The following is a 23,874-nucleotide window of genomic DNA, read 5'->3' on the forward strand; positions in this document are numbered from 1 at the left end:
GTTTGTCCTTGCCATGAAAGTGGCACTGAAGGGCCTCTTCTCCAGGAAAAAATAATTTATGCAGTGCAGGAAGGCTGCAAATCAGCTCCTCATCAACCAGCGGCAATCTTACCCGCTCCCACCAGACATCTTGTGGGTTTCACTATGCATGAAACTACATTTTAAGAGAAAAGCTACAGGCTTACTGATTAACCTGCTGGCTTCCTCTAGTAGAGATGAGAAAGTTGTTCATAGACTGATCTGGATCTTCTTCAAACAGCCCATGGAGATGGCCCAATGTGGCTGCCTCCTACCATGCTAAGAAACGCTGTGGGGGTGAAATCAAATTGTGAGATCAGATTTCTGGCATGCTGGTAAAAATCGGGGATTCTTTCACTCTTTATAGCCATTTGTTGCTTAGCCGGCACAACTTAAAAGAACCCCAAGGTTGGCAAGTCCTATCTAATCTTTCATGGCTATATTGGTTCCAAGAGCTGAATCAGTTGGACTGCTTTGCATTTTATCACAAAAGATACTCTCAAGCAATTAAAAACCTTCTCTGGGTACCATTAATGAGGCATCCGTGTGGCAGGACGGGCTGCTCAACCCTAAAGTTTGGTCAGAACCTGCAAATGTGCACAAAAAATATACAGAATAGGGGAGAGGACAACCGAAAAAACATAAAAGGCATAAACATTCAGATTCCCACTGATTCCTGCTAGAATAATAATGACCAATAAGCACAGAATTCAGTGCATACCCAGCAAATGCCATTCAAATAACTTTCTAACACTGCATTTAGTTGGAAAAATATTCATCAAAATTCAGCAGAATAACTGAAACAGCAGCACTTTGGATATTCGTTGCTAAAGTGAAAGTGATCTCACAATTGTAAAATCTAATATAATGTCTACGTTAATTATTCACATTCCTTTTTCAGTGAATATAAATTATTTACAAGATTTGCATTTTAGCTTGGCAGTATTGGGTTGCCATGGAATGTCTATAGGTATTTGGAACATAGTATATTATTTTTAAGGGTGTTTTTACCTGGTATGTGCTTTTGGGCGCAAAATGAAGATAGTATGGGACTTAGGGACATTCTGTGATTCCATAGACGGCAGAATCCCACATTATTATCATTGGAATTACTAATTTTTTTATTTTTATTAGAAATATATGTAAAGTAATATTTGCTTACAAATAAAAAAGAAAAAACGCAAGCGGTCAAACACCAGTGACATAGAGATATCACTCGCTGTTTCAGAACATAAAGGATACCTGGATATTGAATCTGAAATCAAATTGACATTAATTGACATATGTCACCCAATGAGGATGATTCATAAAGATGTTTCAGAGATGAAAACTAAGAGAAAAGATTGATTGTAACAATGGATAAGTGATCTTGTGTTAACTCAAAATAACTGGTTTAGTTATTCGTCTAGTTATAGTCTTGTCATATGGATAGAATCTATGTATTGTAAGAAGCGCTGCGTAAGTTGTTGGCGCTATATAATAAAAATATAATTATAATAATAATAAATTCCAACACATATGTCTGTTATTGGTAAGACCATTTAAAGTGGTACTTCTCATGTGTCAATAATTGCTTAATTTTTGCAAAACAAACAAAATTAACCTCAACAATTGAAAAGTCGGTACAACATCTGTAACTGCATATTGGTAAAGGCTTCTAATGCCATTTATTGATATCACTATATCACAAGTATGATATTAGGGCATACCATGCACTTGCAATACTTTTGTGCATCACCCCCATTTTGGCACCTAGGTCTTTTTTACATAACATACTTGCCTTGTCCCCCTTTTTCCTAGCACCCAGTCCCTTCTTTCAGCGGTCCTGGAAATATTGCCTAAGACTACCATAGATTATTTTTTTGTTCAATTCTTTGCTTTCTTTTAAACCATCTGTGTTCTGATGTCTGAACTTTTTATTTTCTAGGTTCACACATTCAGGGGTCCACACTGGTGTGAGTACTGTGCAAACTTCATGTGGGGTCTTATTGCACAGGGAGTCAGATGCTCAGGTACAGTATATTTAAACTCAATCTCTCATCAAACACCCTTTATAATATAATGGTGTAAATAGACCTTTATACAAATTGCTGCTAGTGGGGTAGCAATAGAGCTTCCATTCAATGCACCTATATCCATTCCACAAATGTCAGGGGGTCTCTCTGCACCCCTTGACCTGTTCAGTTGGTGGGGTAGGGGGATGTATGCCTTCATCAGGACAATGATTTACTGCCATGAATCCCTAGTGATGTGTGACCTGAAAGGGATCCTTAGCCACAACCCCAGTGCTTTTCCCATTGTTGATAATGTATCCAGGATGGTTTACCTATTGTCAGTTGATCACCCTTATTTGAACTCTGCATATGAGAGAAAATAACTAGATAATCTGTTTTTGCAGACAGGGAATTTGGTTCATTCAAAGGACATATCCTGATAAAATGAGCAATGCTTAACATTCCGGAATTTATTACAAATTAATCTTTTTTTATAGGTTTTATATATTGTGTATGTGAGTCTGTATATTCTATAGCAGATAACAGAAAAGCATCACATTTATAAAGTACATTTAGATGTATTTACCTGATAATACTAAAGACAAGGAGTTAAAGGGCACACTTTAGCATCAGTAGTCATGTGTATACTTACCTACATTGTTGACCACTAAGTAGAAATTATCTTTCCAGCTTTCGACTACTGTTAATTTATGCTGATGATTGCGTTAAATTTGAGGTGCTTTACAGACATCGGATAAATTAATGCTTCCAAGTAGCAGGACAGTGTATTAAGGGCATTGAACCTACTTGGTTCCCAATTTAAATGTGCCTCCAGGCTGTCCTTGGTAAATCACTGATGTAAATTGGGTTTCGTCACATCATTATTTTGTAGCCTACGGTTACCTTATACTGTGAGACAATATAATTAATTACATTTAATTAGATTGGTTTCTTTGCTTTCCACTCTCAACAAAATAGCTTAGCTGATTATAAATATAATGCTTACACACTTAAATGTGTTCTTATGTGTGTGCTGTGTGATGCTGGGAGAGGGAGAGAGCGTGCTTGTGTAAGTGTATGGTGTTGGAGAGTGTGTGTAAGTGTATGTTATTAATGTAAGCGTGTGTTACTGTATGATAGTAGTGTGCATGTAAGTGTATGGTGTTGGCGTGTCAGTATATGCTGTTGGCAAGTGAGTGGATGTGTTCATGTATGGAGTTAGCATAAGTGTGCAAATGCTTCTAGATTGTGTGTATGTTAGTGTATGGAGTTAGCATGAGTGTATGTGTTAGTATTTGGTATCAGCATGTATGTATGGGTGGTAGCGTGGGTGGGTGTCAGGTTAAGGTGTTTAAATGTTAGTAGTGTGCCTAGGGTTAGTGGTGCAAGAGAGAGGAGGCAATGTTTGTGTGTATCTGTTATAGTGAGGAATGAGTTTCCATATAAGTATCTCAGTGTGTTTTATTTACTGCACCTTGGAGCCACTAACCGTAGCCTTCCCAATGTTAGCGTCAGAGGCTCCTAAACAGTTTGCCTAAACCATGAAAGTGGATCACAGGCAGCATGTTAATACTTCCTTCTTGGTCTAATCGGCTGATTCCAATGTAATGCTAACACAATGAAGAAAAATGTTCATGAAATTCACTGGCAATGCCAGATGGTGGATATCCGTGATGGAGAATATACATTTCAAACACTTAAAAATGGAATGTAAAAAATATCTATATGAGTGATCTGTGGTTTTGGTTGCTGGTTTGAATTATGGGTCTACCCTTGGAAGAGAGTAGAGACAAAGGGGGTGTGATAGAAACGTTAAAATACTTAGAGATTTAACAAAGTACAGAGGGAAAGTTGATCTCAAATGAAGAGAAATGTTAAAACAAGAGGTTAGAATTTGAAACTAGAAGTCAAAGGATTGCATGTAATATAAGGAAGTGTTACTTTACTGAGTGGTGGTGGGAAAATGAACCATCTTCATGGGATCATCTGTCTTGTCACTGCTGGCAGTCAGCAGTACTACCACTCTCCCTCATGCAGCACATGGAGCCAGGACTAGATAAAGTGGGTTGGGACCCAGCTGTTCACAGGGCCCGGCTTAGTCCAGGCAGCGTTAGATAAGCCGGGAGTAGGAGGGACGGTGGGCAGGGAGTGGGCATCGCCAAACATTGCTTCCCTGAAGGTGACCCAGAGATTCAAGGAAACTAGGCTTCACCTGGAGACCCAGGGTCAAGCCCAAGGAAACACCCCAGTCAGCAAGAATGAACATGTGGTTGTGATAATATCAAGGAAATAAGCAATAGAGCTTCCCATCAAGCTGCCTACATCTCCTATTACTTTTGATCTAAGGGGTCTATGAAACCTGCTTTTGCAGCATGTCTAGAACCCACCCAGTTTCCCCCCAAAAAAAGAAGAACCCACCTTATAGACTGATGTCGGGGGCTTAAACCATAGAGTTTAAAGCAGCTAATCACATTTTGCAGAATATAAATACAGATGTTCCCATGTTACATATGTATTGCTACTTACTGGCCTAGGACAAATGCTTTGTGTCAAAGTAATCTTGTAATTTCTTTTTTTTTTTTTAAATTTTACCAAATTACCAAATTTTACCAAACTATAATTACCATAAAGCTGGCATTTTTTTAGCCTGATATTACGTTTACAACATGTCTGAAACCTACAATGTAATACATTTTTAACATTACTTTAAAATGTAATTATATTGCCAAAAAAAAGTATATTCAAGCATGGAAATGCGTTTAGGAAAACGTATTTGTACCTATTAAAAAAAATGTGGCAGCTTTCTGTTTTAAACGTTAAATTGATGATGCTGCCACTTTTACACAAGCACAACATCAAAGCGGATGTGATATTAACTTTCACCATGATTATATGACTGTTTACGGGCAATTTATCAAAGAAAATATTAAAGGATTTATTTACTCTTGAAGACTCTATCATTGGGAGAGATTCATTCAAGTGGAGTTTATAAAAATAGATGTTCTTGTGTTGAGTTTCAGTTAAAAAAAGGGTCAAATAATTGCATTTTAAAGGCATTGTTTCCCCCCAACATTTCAGGTGTCTAAACTGGGCCAATGGGCACAGCCTTGGGCACCCGTATTACCCCTTGTGAGGCAGTGAAGTCACACATTAGAATGTGGCGCGTTATTGTGGTGCTCTGCTTCACCACATTGCGAGTTTACAACGTGGGATCTACAACGTGGGATCTACAACGCACCCGAAAAATGTTCTGAAAAGGCTTCTAAAAGCCTGTGGACACTGCCAACAAATGCTTGTGACCTCCAGCTGCCGCCTTTGTGACAGCGCTGACTTTCATAGATCGTATTCTTTCCTTCATTTTTTTAGTTCTGGGTTAATGTAATCAAAATCCTTTGTGTTTACTGCCTCAAAAGATGTCATTACCTGTGTAACAGCAAACTATGTGGTTTCGTTAGCCTTTACCAACCTCTCGTAAAGCAGCGAAATGAAACTCGGGACAAACACACAGATTATTATCTCATCTTTCTATTTGTATAAAGTGCCCTGAGAGAATAGTTTTATCATCTTTATTATGTATGTCAGGCAGAGCTGCTTTGTTCATTACTTCCAAATTATCCAAGCCTTTTGTTCTCCCAGACAGTAGTATCCAGACATCTAAGTCAATGTATACATTTCTCAGACTTACTATGTACAGAGGAAACTGATGGCTGGTTTCATGAGCAGTTGTGTTTGATGTGCATGATTGTTATTTATTAGAGATGTATGTTTTTGAGCTGTAACCTCATTGTAAGAATCATGCATGGGAACTTGCCAGCCAGCATTAGCCCGAGGATCTCTCCCTCCCTTGGGAGTAACAGGCAGGTTAAGTCACACATAGGGGTAGCTAGATGTAGAGACAGGCCTATCTCCAGTATACTTAAAATAAGTTGGGAGATTGGGTAGAGCCTGGGTGGGGAGTGGATGTGACTGGAGAGTAGGATGACCATATCTATCTTCTGCTGTATTGTATTATAAATTTAAAGGGTTGCAGCTCTGGAGTTGCAGCCTCACCAACAAACATGCATTCTTTACCTGTAGAAAGCAAAAAATAAATAAAGCTACTGCTGTTTTCCTTTTAGAAGAAGCTGGCACTTCAGAGCTGCAACCCGCCACCTCTTCTGCATTCTGAGTTTCATATCAGGTCCAGTGGCAGGAAAACGCTTCTGCTTTATGCAGATGTACACTGGGGTCTTATTAGACACCCTGCAACTCTAACACAGGCTAGTGCTGGAGCTGACCAGGGGTAAATATAATGTGCATTTTTATGGCAAACTGGACATGTGGGCGCCAAGGAGCTTGAGGGGCAGGGAAATAGCGCAAGTGCATGGGGGTCTGGTGAATCCTTTCATGTAAAGGGGTCATTCCGCTATCATATGTCTTAAAGTGTATAGAGCGGCCGGAGTGTCCCTTTAATATTTTATGGCTCCCAGGCTTATACTTCTGAGTCACTGTATATGGGGGTTTTGTTTTGTTTAGTGAAAAGAACTGAAGGTAGCTGGGCTTTGGACTCCTCTGAATATAAAAGCTCGGATAACTCGTTTCTAGCTGTAATGTCATCTTGTCTATTAAAACAAGCATCCGCTGCAGCCGTCTAACCCACTCACACTGCTGGAAACCTCCTAATAAAGTCAATGGGAAATTCCATGTAGGATAGACGGCTTAAGGGGTCACACATTTGGCCCTTTGTCTTCAGTTTATGTTCAAGTCTGGCAATAACTAAACAGAAATTGTACAGAAATATCTCAATGACTCAGACACTACGGCTATTTTCTGAATCAACAGACAGACTGGAATATGTTTTGAAACCAAATCATTTTATACGGTTCAAATATGGAGCACGGCTCAGGGGACATGTCTATTAAAACTATAAGTGTTTGTCATGTATTGCTGTTCATCGGAGGAGCTGAAGCCTTTTAAGGGCATTTTAAGCCTGAACAGTTATCAGAAACATATAAAATGTGACTTCATTTACAGAAGCCCAAATGGTAAATTGACCACAGTAATAGGGTGTTAGCACAAGGCATATTACGAGATGTTTAACATGGGGCAGAGTAACTTCCCTACCATCGCTACTTGCTAAATCCATGTTTTTCATTTTAATTCTAGAAGACATTTGTTTTGGGATTTCTACAGAACATACCCAGATTTCACATGTATAAATATTCTGTATCTCCAAATGTCTGTTCTGTTATGAAGGAAACTGAGGGGCCTGAATAATATGGAAATTAGTTTTATTTATTAAACGACCCCACTCATACTCTCACTAGCCAGCCTTGTCCAACATACACGGTAGTCATATAGATGGAGCATAGAAAAACATTTAGTGACGGAAGGAATGCTGGCTTAAATATATTGTAGCAGGGATTTCACGTGAACCTGCCTGGAAATTCACCAATCAAAGAAAAGCAATAGCTTAACAAACCCCAAACCTTTTAACGGGATGGATTTGTTTTTACCCGGCATCAATGTTTGCTCACCCAAGTCCTGTCATTCTATAAAACAAGTAGTGTCAAGCAAGCTAATGTGCAATCAAGCTTAAAAGAGTCGAGCCAGATAGGGTAGACAAGAGGAGGAGGAGCACCATAATATACCATGCTTTCTTAGTTATGGTACCCAATTTAAGTAACCAAATAGCGCATTCTGTCTTCCAAATACTTAGCTTCTTCATCTATCATTCTTCCCCGAACAGCAGTCTAAAGAATATTCCCATTATGGTTTTAATGTGTTTTATATATTTTAACATTATATGTTTGCCAATTGTATGGAAGCCCATGTGTGCTTTGTCTATTAACTGCGTTGATTTGTTGTTTTGCAGATTGTGGACTTAACGTACACAAACAGTGCTCTAAATACGTACCCAGTGACTGCCAGCCAGACCTCAAGCGTATAAAGAAGGTGTACAGCTGTGACCTTACAACCTTAGTGAAGGCACACAATATTCCTCGGCCAATGGTGGTGGACATGTGCATCCGAGAGATTGAAGGAAGAGGTATGAAGGAAAAAAACTATCTAACAATCTCATTCAATATAATGATAATCTCGGACATATAAAAAAACAAAAAGTTGCACAAAGAGAAGTCATGATTATTTACCCAAATAAATAGGTTGCAGTAAAAATGTGCTTTGGCTAGCAGTTCTCTACCAAGTAAGCAACAAATTGTTATCCTCATTTCAAAGATACACTATTTTATGGTTTCCGCTTGATATGTGTGGTAAATTAGCTACAGGTTGAGATAAAAGATCTCAGGGTAGTCATTCTTCTATTTAATGGGGTCATTTTGAGGGGAAACTCATTAAGGTTCCAGATCCTGATGAGTTTTATTGATATTGATTGATCCCAGCACATTGAAAACTCGAGCACCACCATTATGTTGAGTCCCCAATGACACCAATGAGGACTCAACTAATAAACGTTGTGGACTCTCAGAATTGCTAAAAAAACTCTAAATCCATAAACATCCTCACTTGCTGTGGCTTACCTCTAGGTTTTAACCATGCTAAACACATAGAGTTAAAGACTGGATCTATATGGGGAAGTGGAAGATCTTTCCCCCGGCAATGACCACGATTATATGTCAGGCTACCACTAAAGTGTGAACAGAAATGATACATAATAATTGTGTACACATACTGTATGAATTCCCACTAAGCAATTAACAGTACGAAATAGCCCTGGCTGTTCTTCTTTCAAGTATGGACGGACCAGCCTGAAAGAAGAGTATAATGTTTGTGATAAATAGCAGTACTAATCCCTAGTATGTATTTAGAATTGTATAGATTCATTCATTCAATTTTTGATCCGTATTATAGATATCTACAAACTGTATCTAAATAGTTTTTTGTGCGGGGCTTTGATGTTCTGTAAAATGTCAGATGTTTCCATGACAGTGCATTCATCTTGGTCTTTCAGGTCTGAAATCAGAAGGTCTCTACAGAGTCTCAGGATTTACAGAGCATATTGAAGATGTAAAAATGGCCTTTGATCGAGGTGTGTTTCCTGTGCAAAGATCCGTTCTGAATAGCATTGACTAACAAGAAGTGATTTGTATTACCGTAGTTATTTGTATAGGTTTTATGCTGGAGACATGAGGTCTAGCATGTAAAATACTGAACATATTAACATACATTAGAAGCATACTGCACACTTTAGTACATTGAAGACGCACAAGTCTAAAAACTCTAAATTATTTATTTTATTAAGTCTCACAGGTCACATATCATATTTTGATAATGTCCGACATCATTTGTAAATGGTACCTTTTGCTTACATCTCCTCCCAGGCAGGGGTGTGCTAATAAAGGGTTAAACTGAACACTTATCATGGGACACTTAATTATAAAAATTATGTATTGAAAAGTGCTATAGTTCTATAAAATAAAATTCCCATATGTATGTGTTTTTTAAGTTTACAAGGAGCACTATAGTATGTTATTTTTACTTCTATTCTTTCCACAATTTCTGCTTCAGGACATGCCTCGCCTTCTTTCTTTAAATATTAACCTATAATTATCTATACTTGGTCACGTTAATTCTTCTAATGCTCATTTTTCAAACAAAAGTAACTATATTTAAAGCCAAGGTATGCTTCTTTGTGCTGTGTCAGTTGCCTTCTTCATTTGACAGGGTAGACATTCTTGTTCTTCAACTTTTACAGTGAATCTGTGGTTTTTAAATAGGATTTGCTCTAAAGGTTAACCCATTAACGACAATTTATCAGTGGTAGCTATCAGATATTACAATTCAGTCTTTGTAGCCAAGTTTCTTTGCAGGGGTTATTATAAAAGACAAAAGAGGAGGTTTTCCTAAGAAATAAGATCAGTATCTGCTTCTTACAGTTAAAACTTTTTTTTTTTTTTTTACATAATGTGTTTGGATGAACTTTATATATATATATATATATATATATATATAATGACATAAGTAGTATATTACAATATTTAAATCAGTTTTTAGAATAAAAAATATCCTTCCATGAAATATAGCGAGCAGATTTACATCAGTTGGCCTCTGTCATGTCGTCATGATAGAATATCGGGCCACTTTTTTCATGATGGTTAGGAACGTCATGAAGGTTTTAAGGAGATAAAATACATTCTTTTATATGCCTTTTTTATTACAACTATCAATAGGTCAGGAAGTTACATAAAAAGTCTTGGTAAAGCCCTACCCACATTCCCTTACAACAAAATTGTCATTCATTCGCAATGTCAAATGTTGGGAGGTATGTAAAAATAATGAGCCTGGAAGAGGTGGACATTAAGCAAGTGCTTAGATTTTCTTAAGCAGAATCTGGCCCTGATAACAAGAAATAAACTTGCAAAAGATTCCATCTCTTAACGAGAACCAAATTGATAATAAAAAACATGCCGAGCTCTGTACCTTTTGTTTTATTTAAACTAAGAACACCAGAGGCTTCTCAGCTGGAGCCAAATTCATTACCATTGATGAAAATGTAATCAATCCTGGTTGTAGCATTAAAATATTTATGGGGATGCTTGTTTGGAAAATGGTTTAGAATTTCGCAAGGAGACTGGCCCTTTTGTGAAGTAAATCCCTTAAACTGGCAGATATCCTAAACAGCACAGACATGCAAAAATAATAATAAAAAAAACATAAATGGCAGAACAAGAAAATACCAGTAAAAAAGAAAAATATGACTAAGTATATAAGTATTGTGAAAGTTAACAGTAACTTCACGATATCCAGACAGGAAACATATACAGAACTGATTAGTCATGCGAAGCAATATGTCAAAAAAACTCAAAACTATACAAGCTAATAGAAATTGTTAATGGAGCGTCAGCAGTCGTGGGCTATGATACAAGGAGGAAAAATCTAGACCATATGCTTAGCAGTTCTCCATTTAACATGTAATTACACGTATGGCCACAGAGGAATACAGAGCTGCACAACGCCAGTCCTGGAGGGCTGCAGGCTGGCCAGAATTTTGGCATATTCCGGCAAAAGCACAGGCGTCTCAATGAAAAATTCATTAGACTACTTGTTTTCAGGCAGATTTCCTGGTCTGTTTGTGGACCTCCAGGACTAGAGTTGTGCAACCATGTTCTACAGTAGAGTGTAGCCTCAATTACAATAAGCATTTCCTCCAATGCTGGATTCTTTTTGGACTTTTATACTACTTGGATATGTGTCTGGCGGGACTGACACCTCTCTAATGGCCTACTGTGACCATTTTAGAGAAATCTCAATAGCCAATGCATTCCAGAACGTAATTCTCCTGTATTTCATGACTAGCAGGGGGATTATTTTACATATAGCTGGGTTTTTACGGTATTCCTGTATAGCGCAACATACATAGAGAAATCCTTTTATTAATCTAATCATTCGTCACATGATTAATAAAATTTTGAGTTGGCCCCTGGCTGCAATAGACTCAATACAATGATGAAGAATTAGCAGTGTTTTCCTCCACATATAAAGCAGGTGCAGTGTGTATCAGTTCATTCTCCAGACTGGTACACATCTAGAAGGTTTTCCCTTGTTGACAGAACCAATTCATCGAGAAATTAAAATCATCAAACAAAGACGCGTTCAAGGGCTTTATAGGTGCAGCTGGTGTTTTTGTTACCAAAATAATTTTATTTTTGCGGAGGGTGTATAAACGCATTGTAAATAAAACTACTCTCCGTACTGTTTACGTTTCCTTAAGAGCAGTTTGAAAGCAAAATCTCATACTTTAACCAGTGTCAGACTATTTTACTAAGTTCAGAAGAGACAGAGGCACTGTCACCGTGCCATAGACCTACAGCCGATTAGTAGGAGTGTTGGAAAGGAGGGTGACTATGAGCTAAAGCAAGTATTTATTTAGCTGCCAACATTTCAAGAACTAGTATACATAAAAGTGCATGTTACTTTGAGTCCGTGGAGTGAAGAATATACACTCACAGAGAAGATGTAGCAAGATAGAGGCTGTAGTAAGTCCATGGGTTGAATATATCCTAGAGACAAGAGGAGGTTCTGGAAAGAAACTTTCCACATTCAAATTATGACTTATTTTAGTTCCCCACAAAAAAAACGTGCATCCCTCTGCATCTGCTATACCTCTACATAGAGTTTCCACCAATAAAAGGTATAACTGTCTACTAAACCACATAATGTGCTAAACAGTTCTCTTAAGAAGATCCCAGAATGGACACAGCACAACAAAGAGCTGATGAAAGTTTTTTGGTGTTTTTTTTAATCGTCCACATTCCTAAACTAGGGTTTAGCAATCGGAAGTTCTTGTAGTATGAGCGTGAAGTGATGAGTGCTAATCCTAGAATCTCAGGTATTCCCTTTCTCCGTACTTACCAGGTAGAGAAAAGTAAATAAACTCAGTCCCATCAAAACACTAATTAAATAAGCTCATAATATTCACCAGGGTATGCAGAGTCAGGACAGCTATGGCGCTATAAATAAAGTCTTAAATTAATCAGGGAGCAGGGAGGCATATCATAAAAATATTTAACAGGGATACTCACCCAAAAGCCCGAAGGCAATGTGCTTACAATCTTCTCAGTTGAGCTTTAGGATAGTTTCCCTGATCACTTTCCTCTTGCTGGGTTCCTTATGGATCTTTACCTACCCTTGCTGAGGTTGGGTTAGGGATATGGTGTAGTCGGCAGAAAAATCGTATTGTCTCACTTGTGTTTCATAAACTTACGTGGGGGAACACCGCCTCTACCATCACACTTTGTTGGCTTAAATTGACCAAGTTCAGTTTTTATTATTTTTTTTATATTTTGGAACATTTAACATGGACAAGATTCCTAGTAACTCATGAGTATTAGCTATATAATATTTTTGTCCTTTTGTTTCTGTTGTAGATGGTGACAAAGCCGACATCTCCAGTACTACATATCCAGATATAAACATCATTGCTGGGGCACTGAAGCTATATTTCCGGGACTTGCCCATTCCAGTTATAACTTATGATTCCTATTCCAAGTTTATAGAGGCAGCAAGTAAGTGTTGTGCATCCCTATAATTACATCTAGAGCCAATTATCTTCCAAGCCAGGTACGTTTGCTTTAGCTGTATATCCAGTTCTGCCCATTCCTGCATAAATACCCAATCGTTGTATTGTTTATATCAATACAGCAATACGCAGTTTGGACCAGGTTTATCCAACGTTTTTTTCTTGTTAAAAAGATATTTCTCAAAACTAGAAACATTACACATCTATTGAAGATTGTAGTAAACTTTAATCAACTTGACCAAAGAAAAGATGCACAGATGACCTTCACTGGGTTAAAAATCTAGAGGCAATTTCTCATATACCAAACTCTTGAACTATTGTTGCTGTTCACAAGTGTAATATGAAAAAGACTGTAAAGAAGAGTTAATTGATAGTCTGCGCTGCACAATGGTTACACATAAAGTGGATGGTAGTAAACTTTCATGAGTGTTCCCATTGGCATGCCTGTTGCCCAGAATCACAGCATGTCATTAAAAAAGCACGCTGTGCGCATTTGTGGTGTAGGCAGATGTTTGGACCTCTGTGTGACATGTCGTTTTCTCATAAACTAGCTTTATAACGATTTATGTGTGTTCCTTGGCACTACATGTGACCTTGTCATGTAATTATGTCTTTGAGGACAGGGAAATAAATGAGTAACATGAACACGCAGCAGTACTGTGCTGTCTGAGACTTTTTATTGTGCCATATATTTCAGACTCAGTGATCTGCCTCCATGTTGTCATCATCCGCAAACTTTGCAAATTAGGCTCCATGATTTAGTCAATTGCTTTATCAGATTAGTTTGACGGGATCTTTTTGGAGAGAAACCATGCTTCCTTTGATCTGGCAACGTGCACAGATAAACTGTACCTCCTGCTCATCTTCAGTGGATTAAATAGACAAGCGGGCCTTTGTTGGCCTTCTAGTGCATTGCTTCCCTTTATTTTTCTGACAGCGGCATCATTCTCCATTACAAGGCCTGTCATTGTTCATTTCCTCAATAAATCATACAGGGGAGTTGCAGTTAATAAACACAGCTTGCGGTATGTCTACCCTAATGGATTTGAAGTATCTGACAATAGGAGATTGCCGGTGTATGGAGAGATTTGTCCTAATGAAAATTGTCAATAAACCATGTGTTTGTATGTGTTTTAGAAATATCCAATCCAGATGAGAGGTTAGAAGCCATACATGAAGCCCTCATGCTCCTTCCACCAGCTCATTACGAGACACTCAGATTTCTAATGATTCATCTTAAAAAGTAAGTTCATTTTCTGCTTCATTGTCAGAATTCAATGAAGGTCTGTAGAAGTACAGCACTTGAAATGTGTTTACGTGTCCAAAACATCTACAGCTATCTATATCTCTGTACTGGAAAGTTGTATTGATCCTCCGCAATTAGTTAATAATTATATAACACTCCCAAAGAGCGATGTGCAAATAGAACATTTTTCTTACTAAATGATCAAACCTGTCAGCTACACTTAAATGGGGTTTGCTCGTAGTTGACTTAAGGGGAAGGGTTTTTGTGGTAAGTGCACATTGGACAATATGCTCATTCACGCAAAATAAATCATTACATAGGACAAGAAAACCCAGAAATCTAAAGGGTCTTACAACATATGTGTAAAATCATGCCTGATATAGTTATTTTCTGTTGTAAAACATTAGAGAGTCCTGGCTAACCTGTTAATTGTGAATTCTGTATAGACCCATGTCAGAGAGAGAATTGGAATGGAAAAGAAGAAGAAAAGTGTAGATAGGGTAGCTGTTATAAAACATGAAACAGAGCAGTTCCCTATGCTCGAGAGAGAAACATGCCACAAAAAACAAATATTGGTATTAGCACTAAAAACAGTAGGACCCCAAAGCTGGAGACATAAATGTAATACATATAACTTATATACAGGTGAAATGTACAAGTATTTGAATGTGTATACAATAAAAAGGTGTGTTCTGACTGTCCAGTAGAGATACATGTATATAGTAAACCTAACGCGTTTCCTCACAAGGCTTCCTCAGAAGTAACATGAAAGAACAACAAGCCGGAGTTAAATAATACCAAACTTTTACCAAGCTGGATCTTAGGGGAGTGTATGATTTGATCCGTATCAGAAAGAATGATGAGTGGAAAACTACCTTCTCAACTCTCAGCCCTTTGTTCTGTGCAACGCACGCGCAGTGTTCCTGGAATTTAGAAATGACCAGTTTTTGTATCTAAACAATATCTTGATACATTCTGGTGATCTGGTCCAAGGTCCACAACAGAATCACCTTTATGCCAAGCTGAAGAAGTGTCAGTTTTAGGTTCCTTGTATTTCCTTCCTGGTATACATCATTACGGCATGTGGCTTTGAAATGTACTCAGTGAAGTTATCATCCATTTCTAAATGGCTTCTACCACTGGCTCTCCAACCCCTCCAACAGTTCCTGGGTTTTGTGACCTATTATAGAAAATGTATCAAGAACTTTCTGAGATTGTTGCTCCGCTCACAAACATGACTAGAAAGAATCAATCTTTGAATGGGCAAAGGACTCCTCTGGTGTAGGCTCCTGAGTCACAGCAGTCGTGACAACTGTAATATTACACACCAAATATTAAATAACCAAACCAAATAGTCATTGGGAACAGTTACACAACTTAAGGTTGAAGGAGATAAGCAATTGCCTACTTTTTTGTGTGTTTTTATGTCACATTATGAAAATAATGAAAATGAAGGCCCTGCATTAAGTAAGACCAATGGGTTCATGCTGTCCCACCAATTGGCTGGAACATACAAAAACAAACAAAAACATATATCGCAGACGGTTTACATTACCTAACCATCTGGGTCCCCCTGCGGATATCAGTAGCTCAGTTATCTTCGGAGCTGATATTTATGATATGTCATCAGTTCTTTAGTAGCCAGATTGCGTGTAATTTAGAAAAAAAAAATATATTAAATGTAAATACATATTATTTAAAAATGAAATTGTTAACCTAGGAAAAATGGGCTTTAACACATGATGACATAATGAACTTGGTAGATTCAGCTTTACTCGGGCATGCATGTGTTATTACTATTAATAATGTTGATTGTCATTTTTTCTTCTTCTTCTAGGGTTACACAGAATGAGAAGGACAATCTCATGTGTGCCGAAAATCTTGGGATTGTGTTTGGGCCAACACTGATGAGGCCGCCTGAAGAAAACGCACTCACGTCTCTAAATGATATGCGATATCAGAAGCTAATTGTGCAGATTTTAATACAAAATGAAGATGTTTTATTCTAAACAAATGAAGGATTGCTAACTGCAGCCAGTGCTTTAGATGGCCAGTTTAAAGCAGCAGGGTGTAATAGTGTTTGCTCGGTGGACTCGCTGAAAATGCCAAAAGATTTCAAGCACCATATGTCTCATAGACATATGAATTTTTCTGCTCATATAAAGGGAGAAAGACTAAGAAAACATAGCCAAATCTTATAATATGGAGAAAAAAAAACACTTTATTTTTGAATATATATAGTATATTCAAATCTAGGGTAAATTCAGCAATTTTGTCCATACATAGCTATTTTTGAACTGCTACCTGCCATGTGGTCCTTGTATATTTTACCTGTACATATTACTGTATGGAAATATTATTGTGTTTCTGTTTAGAAGTGATGTTTGAAGGGTTATTGCACATATCCCTACGGGGCAAAGTAAAAATGCCAACATTAACTTATTTGCATAATCCAGTGACTCAAAAATAATAAATTGCTGTTGATTATATTTTTATAGGATTTTCTTGTTGGAGCCCTTTTGTAATCGGTGAGCATTCATCGTCATCATCAGTTTATTTAATGATCTCATATGGCCTCATATTAAAATAAATGGCCACTTGTTTTAGTCATTGTGGAAAGATTCCAGAAGCTCAAATTCTCTTTGCTACTGCTGAAAAAAGCACAAGGCCACACTCAGTCTCCTTTACAGGAACCGTTGTCACGAGGTAGACATTAGATGGAGAAAACCAAGCGGAATGTTTAGTAAATCTCTTTTGCATTACGGCCCGGTGCCGTATAATGCCGATCTGGCACTTTTTTCTCCGATCACCTTGACGGTAGGTGGGTGTTGCTTCATTAGGGTCAGACTGTGGATGAAAGCAGCTCTGGCACCCTCTGGCCAGCATCTGCTAAATAACATACGTGCTGTCTGGATATGCACAGCTGTGCTTCATGTTTTTATACTCTTTTAGAGCGCTGGAGTAGCAGTAAGAGTAAGGATGGGGTGCTGTCGGCCATTTGCTCGGTGTGCTAGATGGCCAGCCAGGGCCTGGGCTTCACCTTCTAACCTTTAACCTCTTTTTTGCCCATCTTCCACTCATGTTTTTTTTACTCCCTGCCCACCAATCATATTCAGTTTTTTATGGACCAGGCTCCAGTAACAGCTATGTCTTGGGCCCCCAGGCATGTAAATAGTCAGCATTAAAAGTATTATGCAGATTTTACCGCTACTCCTCAATATCAATACCACCTTTTACCTTTGTTGTGGAGAGAATTTCCATGTCCTATGATTAGATCTTTGTTTTATATCCCTATCTTTAGATGGAAGAAGTAATATTTTCAGTAAAATATGAATCAGGCTCTAGGTATTTAAAGATGTCACTGCTTTTGTGTGGTTTTAAGACACTTTCGCACCCACCAGTTTGCGGTCACGTCTCGTCATCTGCCCGTTGATGTCATTCTGCCAGTAGCTTTGCTCGATCCATGAGAACTTAATTGTTTTGCCAGCACCAGTGTTTTTAAATAGCACATATTGTGTTAGTAGAGCTTGTCATTATATCATTCTTAAACTGATCTCTCTCAAGTCAGGCATAGCAGAGCTGCATTGTTTGTTGAGTTTTTTTAGTATCTTTATGTAATATTACTCATTCACCACAATCTTTAAAAGAAAAGTGTAACTCAACTCTCAGGATATTATGCTCTCACAGACTTAAAGGGACATGCCAGCCATCATATGCATTTTAGAGCATACAGTAGCTGAGAGGTCCCTTTGAATTTCCATGGTGTCCATCTTGCAAATGCAGGTGTGGATTCTGCAGAATCCCCCCATATGCATTTGCCCACATCCTAGATGTTTTCTGTGCAGGTGGTCTAATGAGATCTCCCATGTGAATGCATAGAAAGAGCATCCATTGATTTCAACGGCAGTGGCTTCCTGCAGCCAATTAGTGGTGAGGACTGGGAGTCACATATCTTGCTGTGCTGGCCACGGCAAAGGGATGATCTATTCCATGTGACGTGGAAGATGTTAAGCAATGATATCAGCACTTTTCTCTATACAGTGTTTTTATATTTGTTTATTTTGTTAGAGTGTTAAACAGTATAATTGGAAATGTGTTGTGTTCTGGTTACAGATCTTGTAAAGTGGGATGAGGTTTTGTGATTTGTTAAGTGGGCCTCTTCAATTTGTAACTCGCCTGCTACGATGTTTAAGCCATTTAAAGTGACTCCTGTTCCAATGTATAGACCCTTTTATGAGGTTGCCTATAAATGTTTATATTGTAGTGCTCCTACAATAATATTATTTAACCCTATCAATACAGCAATGACACAATCACTTAAATAGCATGTAATATAGAGATTATTGCACACAATTTGTTGTTCCTCATGTAGAGAGATTTTTGCTATTTTTTTCCTTAATAATTAATAATTAGTATTTATGATTTAACAAATGGTTGAATGTTTCACCTTGAGCCTGTAGAATTTTGTGGATAATTTTAAACAAATTGTTATACTTTGTAATAAAAAGGTTGGCCAACCGATTTAATGTAACTGTGATTGGCTGGTGTAATCACAGTATGCTACCAATTGGCGTTTAGATTTTATCTCACATTTACTGATGCTCCCCGATATTGTTATGGAATTGAGACAAACTGATTATTATGGGTACATTTTACAGCATTTCCAGTACACCATGTCCCAAAACTATTAACTGTTTAAGAGTCCCAGTTTATCCAGATGATTCAATCTAGCTTCCATGTTTATTTAAAGTAACTGTGGTGCCTACATGTGTTATGAAACTTTACAATTTACCCAACAAGTGCTATTTGAATTCCCCAGCGCAAACCCAATCCTGCTGTCGATCATCACCCCATCATAACGAAAAAGGCACAGAACATGTATATAATGTACCAAACATATATGATTTCCCTTATCAGCCACAGAGGATCCATGTCATTTTCATTTATTTATTTTACACTATGATCCTTTGTAAAAAAAAACAAAAAAAAAACCCTTCTGCTTTGTCTGGTAAGTTAAAGTTAGCGGAAATAGTTCTTCAGATCATGGCTACTTCAGCCATTCTACCAGAATATTGGGGGGTTTCTTTAACTGCAAATGAAACAGGAGTCAGTCAGCAATCACCTGAGAGGAGTACAATAAAGGCACCCCATGATCTCTCTCCCACAGTGAGTCACATATATGGAACCTGCCCAGATATTTAATAAATGAACAAGACCCTAAACTAGCAGCTCTTGCTAAATTATTGTAGATTTTTTACTATTTTGAATAGCAGAATTTGATTGCTCCGAATTTATCAAAATCTTTTTCACTGCCAAACATTCTGTTTTGTTATCGCATTGTTTGTCATATTCTTTTTTTCAGTGTGTTTCAATAGCATTTTTTGTGAAATAAATGGAAATACTTGTAATTTATGAAAATGTCCAATCAGGAATGAAACAATAAATATGATGATATTTAACGTGTTTCCTTTTACTCATGTGTGGTTTAATTAGCAAATTGGAAATTCTACCCATAAACTACTTGAAAATATTTGTTTCCATATAAAACTTGTGAGTTACTTGTTGGAACATAATTCAAAGGCTGAGAAGAGTTTGCAAAATACCGTATTTGTCAGTAGAAGCAGGTAGGTGATTATATGTGGAAATCTAATCACATAAACTAAGTCCTTGTAACCAAGGAAGAACTCTGCATCATGACCATACCTGGGAACTTCTTCGCTTCGGCTACCCAGAGCCTTCCCTTGTGAGGGCCTTCCTGCTGACGTCAGGGGCGTTCCCACATTTAAAGGGAAAATGGGCGGGGAGTGGGGCATGTCAAGACCCCGCTCCCACGACCAGGGGGATTCGGGTCTTGACCCAGAGAAGCGGTGCTTCACCCAGAGAGTTCCCAGGTATGATCATGACCACAACGTTTTAGGGTGCATGGTGGCTTAGAATCCCTAGATGAGCTAAGTGATGAATGCTGAGCACTGGAACAGTCACATATATTCATACTGGCCATTCTTCAGGAACTTTCTTCCACTAAGCATTGCTAATGATGAAATTACCTGCACTAGATATGTACACGGAAAGCAAAATAGATTCAGGAAAAATGTTTTTTGCTGCATTCCTTTTCCGGCAACGAATTTCGTTGGGGGTCTTTTTTGATTCAGAATGACATTCGGGGTGCGTTGTCAAAGAAGAAGATCCCTGACACCTTATGGGCTCACCTTTCATTGTAGTAATTAAGTTCTAGAGTTAGGATTGTCAAAGAGGTGCAACAACAGCAGTTGTAGGGCACTGGGCAGGCAGACACTGGTAGATGGAGCAGGAGCCTCGTGGAGCATATATATACCGTATTTGCTCGATTATAAGACGACCCTGATTATAAGACGACCCCCCAAATCTTAATATTAATTTAGGGAAAAAAGAAAAAGCCTGAATATAAGACGACCCTATAGGAAAAAAGTTTTACCAGTAAATGTTAATTCATTTAAACTATTTGTTTAATAAAAGCTATGATTGAGAAAAATATTTTGGTTTTATTTCCTTCTATTTTCCAACCTGCCCCCCAGTTATGCACATCTGCCCCAGAAATGCCTTATACCCCCTATATGCCACTGTGCCCCATGATATGCCTTTTAACCCTCTAAATGCCACTGTGCCCCATGATATGCCTTTTAACCCTATATGCCACTGTGCCCCATGATATGCCTTTAACCCTATATGCCACTCTGGCACTTAGAGGGTTAAAAGGCATATTATGGGGAAGAGTGGCATATAGGGAGGTTTAAGGCATTTCAGGAGGCAGAGTGGCGTATAGAGGGTTAAAAAGGCATTTCTGGAGGCAGAGTGGCATTAAGGGGGTTAAAAGGCATTTCACAGAGCACCCTGCCTCCAGAAATGCCTTATGCTCCCCATTTAACACCCCCCCCCGCCCCACTTACCGGTACTTCTGAGTCTCCTGTCATGTAGCTGGGGCAGCGTGTAGACTCACGCTGCAGCCGGAAGGAGGCGTGGCTAGCAGCGGGGGTTGTCTGCGTGCATCGCGCAGACATTCCCCGGCTGTCAGAGATCAGAGTTCCCGGCGCCGGCGCCGGGGGCCCTGAGGTTTCTAGTTACGCCCCTGCTCTGAAGTACCGGTAAGTGGGGCGGGGGGGGGGTTTGAGACAGGAGGATCCAGATCCCCTGCAGCTGCGGGGGATCTGGATCTTAGTCGTCTCATAGACAGACTTTGAGGTCTGATTATAAGACGACCCCGATTTGCTCTGAAAAAAACCTCGTCTTATAATCGAGCAAATACGGTATTACACATTATATTGCCACCAATAATCAATATTTATTTATCAAAGAAAAACAATAGATACTATGATAGAAAGTTTTTAAAAAAATTGACTTGTCCATAAATTACAGGTTTGGCTGGTAGCATAAACGGGAAACGGTCTCAATCAACTAAACTCAAGAACAGGGGAAAAATGTCTGCTGCAGTCCCTGTAATCACCACAGTAGTCACTACAGCTTCTGCAATCCACCCCACAAGAGTACTTTGTTTGAACCAAAATACACTCATAGTTAACTTTCAGTATGGTAGGTGAGTAATGAGCATTAATCTCAGCCTCTGCTAAACTAACTGTCACTGTCTCCCACTGCCACACACCAACTCCCATCAGTCTGTACCTGCTTCTACTGACAAGTTAAAATGGTGACAGCGCATTTATATATCTAATTTATGTCCTTTCTCATTGTTAATGCTGATTGGCAAGAGTGAAAAAGTCATTGATATGTGCCCTCCTATACACTGTCCCTCCCAATATACCTCATCAACAAGCCCCCAAAACGGACTTGTAATGGTGGCGGCTACACGTGATGACGAACGGACGAATCGTGGTGAATTTTCTGAACTTTTGCAGTTCGTTTTTGTTGGTTTCATTGGAAATCACCCTCATTTTTGTATTAAAAGAAATGCACAAGTCAGCAACTGATTTGCATGACTGTGCGGATGGTACATACAAATCACTCCTCTACAAAACAGATTTAAATGGTTCCACTCAACGCTACTTGTAGAATTGTTGGCACCCAATGGGTGAAGCTTAAATTGAGGGAATATGATATCACTTTTCATCATTTATTTTTCAAAATTTTCCACAAAGTCAATGATCTTTAGCTTTGCAAAGTTATAGTTTCAGTTAAACAAGGTGAATTGATTGTTCATGCAATTGTGTCAAATGAATCTAAACTATTCTTTAAAGTGAAACTATCCCTCTTGGTTCTTTGTTGTGGTTTCAACACAGACCTCCGGTATTTTCCATATCTCACATTCCTGACATAGTGTGTGGACATATCTAATTCTGGCCTAGGGAAGTGTTCTACCTACTGTAAACAAAAGGAAAATTTCCCTGCTCTTAGTATACATTTTAAAGCGCTAATTCCCCAAGGTGGGCCTCCCATAATGCAAAGTTCCCACAGTCATTCTCCAGAAGGCTGCTATAGTCTCAAAGAGGAGCTCATATAGGTGTGATGGTCAGGTGTCCACATACTTTTGATATATCATATATATATTTATATTAGGCAGGTGTGGGAAATGGTTTAAAAAATAGGCATTTCAATACTTTATTTTTATCATTTAACAAAATGTGAGTGAACAGATATGTAAATCAAATCAATATTTGGTGTGACCACCTTTTGCCTTCAAAACAGCATCAATTCTTGCAGGAACTCTGCAAGTAGGTTGTTTCAAACATCTTGGAGAACGAACCACAGTTATTTTGGGGATTTAAATGGTATCATTTTAACTATACTTTTCTACTTTTGGGGATTTAGGCAGCCTCAGTTGCTGCTCTCTCTTCATGTAATCCCAGACAGACGCGATGTTAAGATCAATACTCTGTGGGGCCCATAACATCACTTGCAGACCTTATTCTGAAAATTGTTTTTAATGACTTTGGCTGTATGTTTGGGGATGCCTCCCATTGAGGAGGCCATTAATTCTGGCCAAATCCCCAACTCCATTTGCAGAAATGCAGCCCCAAACTTGCAAGGAACCTCCACCATGCTTCACTGTTGTCTGCAAACACTTGTTCTTGTACTGCTCTCCAACTGCTCTGTAGCCTCCTTCTACAGCCAAATACCTCCAATTTTGACTCATCAGTCCAGAAAACATGCTGCCATTTTTCTTCCCTTCAGTTCCTGTTTTTTATGAATAAAGTTGAGTTGCTTTGCCTTGCATCCATGAAGAACACTTCTAACCAGATTTCTCTGGACAGTATATGGGTATACCGAGATCCCACTGTTTTCTGCCAATGCTTAACTGATGGCGCTGTTGGACATCTTCTGATGCAGCTATGTTCCTTTGTGCTTCTTCAAAAGAGTTTAGACAGAGCAACTGGAAACCCTGTCTGCCTTGAAATGTTTCCTGGGGGAGACTTTGCTGATGGGAGTGATAAAGGTCCTCTGTACGCCTATGAAGATATTCCATTTAAAATTAGCTCTTTCCAGCTACAATAGTCATCTACAACATTAACAACGTCTGCACTGTATTCCTGATCCATTTCATGTTATTTTAATGGACAAAATTAGCTTTTCTTTCAAAAACAAGGAGATTTCCATGTGACTCCAAACTT

The 23,874-nt window shown here is 38.5% G+C and overlaps 1 protein-coding gene across 1 annotated transcript in view; it reads left to right on the top strand.

The window, feature by feature from the left end:
* Nucleotides 1-16,452, top strand: part of CHN2 (chimerin 2) — a 95,972-nt gene extending 79,520 nt beyond the window's left edge. Inside the window, exons 8-13 of the mRNA XM_053466311.1 lie at nt 1,946-2,030; nt 7,867-8,040; nt 8,962-9,039; nt 12,878-13,015; nt 14,167-14,272; nt 16,113-16,452. Coding sequence (XP_053322286.1) covers nt 1,946-2,030; nt 7,867-8,040; nt 8,962-9,039; nt 12,878-13,015; nt 14,167-14,272; nt 16,113-16,284 — 753 coding nt within the window. The 3' untranslated portion in view covers nt 16,285-16,452. The remainder of the gene's footprint in view (nt 1-1,945; nt 2,031-7,866; nt 8,041-8,961; nt 9,040-12,877; nt 13,016-14,166; nt 14,273-16,112) is intronic.
* Nucleotides 16,453-23,874: the final 7,422 nt, after the last annotated feature.

The sequence above is a fragment of the Spea bombifrons genome, chromosome 5 (genome assembly GCF_027358695.1).
Source record: "Spea bombifrons isolate aSpeBom1 chromosome 5, aSpeBom1.2.pri, whole genome shotgun sequence".
In the NCBI taxonomy this organism is placed as follows: Eukaryota; Metazoa; Chordata; class Amphibia; order Anura; family Pelobatidae; genus Spea; species Spea bombifrons.